This window comes from Priapulus caudatus, unplaced genomic scaffold, assembly GCF_000485595.1.
Source record: "Priapulus caudatus unplaced genomic scaffold, Priapulus_caudatus-5.0.1 Scaffold559, whole genome shotgun sequence".
NCBI classification, from domain to species: domain Eukaryota; kingdom Metazoa; phylum Priapulida; class Priapulimorpha; order Priapulimorphida; family Priapulidae; genus Priapulus; species Priapulus caudatus.
In genome coordinates this window covers 37649-41246 of record NW_014577620.1, presented here as the reverse complement: position 1 = coordinate 41246, position 3598 = coordinate 37649, and the positions used below count along the sequence as shown (strand labels likewise).

Sequence of the window (3598 nt, the reverse complement as noted above, 5' to 3'; positions counted from 1 at the left end):
ATATATATATATATATATTTACGGTAGCCTATTATTAAACGATATATAAATGCTATGGGAGGGTTTATTCCATTAATAATCCACCTAATTAACCTGTTGGCAACAGTTTCGAAAACTGGTCAAAACGTTGGCTAACAGGAATTACGTGGATTTTGTCGTAGAATAATATAACTTCTAGTATCACCGCGAAATATGATGAACATACCCCCGAGAGGTCTGAATGAGCTTACGTTCGTTTTGTAGAACCGTATGACCGTGGAGCTATAGGCACAGCCCACGTAACCGATAGGTACGTCAGGATCGTGAAGGAATCGCACTTCTAACGGCATGATACCATCACTACCCATGTCGATCCGCTTTATCAGTGTCTTCTCGTTCCAATTCCAGAAGTTCAGATGCGTTCCGTAAAGGCCTGATCAAAATAATACGCATACCATACGATATTCCCCTAATAGGTAAAAGAGATGGGTGTTCAAACATATATTGTATAACATATATTTATATAATTATCTACATACTATTAAATCAGGAATGAATAATAGAGATCTCTATCATTCACTCCTGATTAGATGTATATGTTGTTACTACTATTACTATCATTATTGTGTATTATCCTGTTTGTATATTATATGATTTCTATTGTTTAAACTACGTGGGGTAGTACAATCATTTTTTATTTGATACATTGTCACCTTCACGAAATGAAATGTAATACAACGTCATACACTGTCACACTCGTGGCACTACGCAGTGGTACACGGCTTGATAGACCACTGGCATTAAAAAGTAGTGTGTTCCACCACGTACTCGGCTAATGAGTATCTGGTGGGGTTAACTACCTAGACAAACAACGAAGAACAATTAAGTCAATCAGCACTGCTTCCTGTGTGGCTTACGCACTCTCTTTGGTGTAAATTGTAACGACTTAGGGCAAGGGTAGGAAGCCGGGCAGTTCTTGGAGTAGGGTAATCTGGGGAACACCTTTGTTTGATACCGCAGCACGCGAGACTCTATGCCTACCATTCTTGAGGTGTTCGGGGTTGAACCCGCTTTTGAAGGCGCGCGGGGAACCCCACTCTGACGATACCATGATGTTATGACGCGGCTGATACCAGAAGTCGTAGCCGAACGGAACGTCATCTTTTTGCCACTTGCCCTTTACGGTGAATGTCTTTCCATCGAGAAGAACGAAACCACCTGCCAATGTAATTTGTTAGTGTTAAAACCGCTATAGGTCATTAACAAATGATCTGCGACAACTATAATCCCGGTCACAGGCAAACCTAGCTAGGGGGCCATCAGGGTTATGCCCCCGCTTCGTTCAAGAATCAATTCCTTATTTTAAAAAAACGAGTGAAAAAACGCGAGAAAATCATATATGAGTGCTTCAAAGCTCCGTTTTATTAATTGTTTATTAAGTTTAGCGTTCACTAAAAGTAAAGGGAAGAAGTTGTCGTAGGAAGCGTGCACCAGAATGCGCGACTTTACGTTGCTATGGAGCTTACAGCGCTCTCCTAGCCCTAGCCCTAGCTCTCTCTCTCTCTCTCTCTCTCTCTCTCTCTCTCACACTCTCTCTCCCTCCCTCCCTCTCTCTGTCTCTCTCTTTCTCTCTCTCTCTCTCTCTCTCTCTCTCTCTCTCTCTCTCTCTCTCTCTCTCTCTCTCTCTCTCTCTCTCTCTCTCTCTCTCTCTCTCTCTCTCTCTCTCTCTCTCTCTCTCTCTCTCTCTCTCTCTCTCTCTCTCTCTCTCTCTCTCTCTCTCTCTCTCTCTCTCTCTCTCTCTCTCTCTCTCTCTCTCTCTCGCTCTCTCGTTGATGGTTTTTGCCCCATGACTTCTGCCCCCGTTAGCCTATTACTGGATCCGCCGATAATCTCAATACGTCTTTTAGTGCAATCTTGTGGGTCACGCTTGTCTCAGTACAGATATTTTACGAGATAGAGTAATTGTTGAACCACTGCGACAATAATTGACCGATCCAGTATTGCTAGTATCAGGTATTGCCAGGTAGTTCTAGCTAACCAACGTTGAGATAAAGGTGTTCTAAAAAGGCTGCTTAGTAACGAAGTGCCGTAGAACCGCCAATTTAGCGGTCACGCGTGAAAAACACGTAGAAGCTGGTCTAGTTTGCACAAGCTAGAAACGATATACATAAAGGATCATTACCTCGCTGAGTCGGACAGGGCAATTGAATAAGACAAGCATACCTCTTGCACGAAGGCAATTGTACCGTGCGTGCGGGCAGCGAAATTTTTTCCCTGAACCTTTCGGGCAGTACAGTGTACATTCTCATCTACAATTGTGAGTCGGGAGGGGCAAGTTGGTGAACAAACCCCAGTTGGTGTGTGGTTGGGACAGTTATAGAAACTGGAAATGTGCGGCTTAAAGCCGAATCTTAACTGATACTTTTGTACAAAAATTGCCTAATTACGTGTATTAGTAGGCTATCTCTGTGTCGGCTGGCTGTGGCTCGAGCTGCTACATTTGACATTTCCTTGCTTGTAACCATGTTCAGTTGACCGGAGCAAGTAACCTTGACCATTTCTCATCTACCTACTGTGGATATTCTAAATGTGATGGGACAATTTTTTTGGGACACCCTGTATATTCTTGTAAGGATGCAAATAAAATATTATTTTTAGCTTTGCTTGAGATACTAGTACTAGAAAAAGAATTAAATGATGGTACTGTACATGTACCTGATACATATAATAATAAAAATAATAAAAAAAGAAGAAAAAGAATTTCGCGTGCGGGGAACTCTAACAAGAGGACTCTGTCTGTTATTAACTGTATAACCTTTGCCATTTTCTTTGCTATCGCCCAGCGTGCTGATCATGACCTCTCCATTAGCGAGGCAGTGTGAGGTGTGAGGGACAGTCATGTCTAGCGATTCATAGTCTTCTGCTTCAACAACCTAAAACAAACACATATCCTAACCCAACAACACATCACTCAATGAAGAACCAGCATCTTGGCTAGTTCGCAGATCAATTTCTCATTATTTTGTAATATAAATTTCGTTAGATGGTGGAACGTTTTTATAGAAAGCCGTAGCCATATTTTACGCAAGAATAAACAAAATGTAAATACGTTTTAATATTTTTATAATATTTTATCACGGGTCGATTAATTAGCAACGAATACATATTCATCGGGTCACCTTGTGCAATTTCGGCGCTCGTTCATTTTCGCCGACATCGACGACGTAAATTCTGCTGCTTCCAAGACACGGCAATATCAATTTGCTTCTTGTCACTTTCGGATCGTCATAGCAACTGCTGCAAGCATCCCAACCCGAGTGATGCATCTCGTCACCAGAGTGTGGCATCTCGAGCCGATGGATAACCTAGAGACCAGTGTACCGAGTGTGCTTGACGCCTTATAAATATTAGGGTGGTCCTACGCGTGCACGCACGCACGCGCGCGCGCGCACACACACATACACACATACACGCGTGCGCATATATATATATATATATATATATATCAGGGGTTAATAATGACAAATAATGTAAATTACAAATAATTACAAATAACGTAATTACATTAACCCGTGATATATATATATATATATATATGTGTGTGTGTGTGTGTGTGTGT

The 3598-nt window shown here is 41.7% G+C and overlaps 1 protein-coding gene across 2 annotated transcripts in view; it reads right to left on the bottom strand.

Moving 5' to 3' along the window:
- LOC106811649 (selenium-binding protein 1-like) overlaps window positions 1-3598 on the bottom strand; it is a gene marked incomplete at its 3' end in the record, with an annotated part of 14123 nt that overhangs the window by 2274 nt on the left and 8251 nt on the right. For both annotated transcript variants that reach the window (XM_014815352.1, XM_014815351.1), the window contains 4 exon segments: window positions 231-412; window positions 1021-1197; window positions 2795-2912; window positions 3159-3344. In XM_014815352.1, coding sequence (XP_014670838.1) covers window positions 231-412; window positions 1021-1197; window positions 2795-2912; window positions 3159-3326 — 645 coding nt within the window.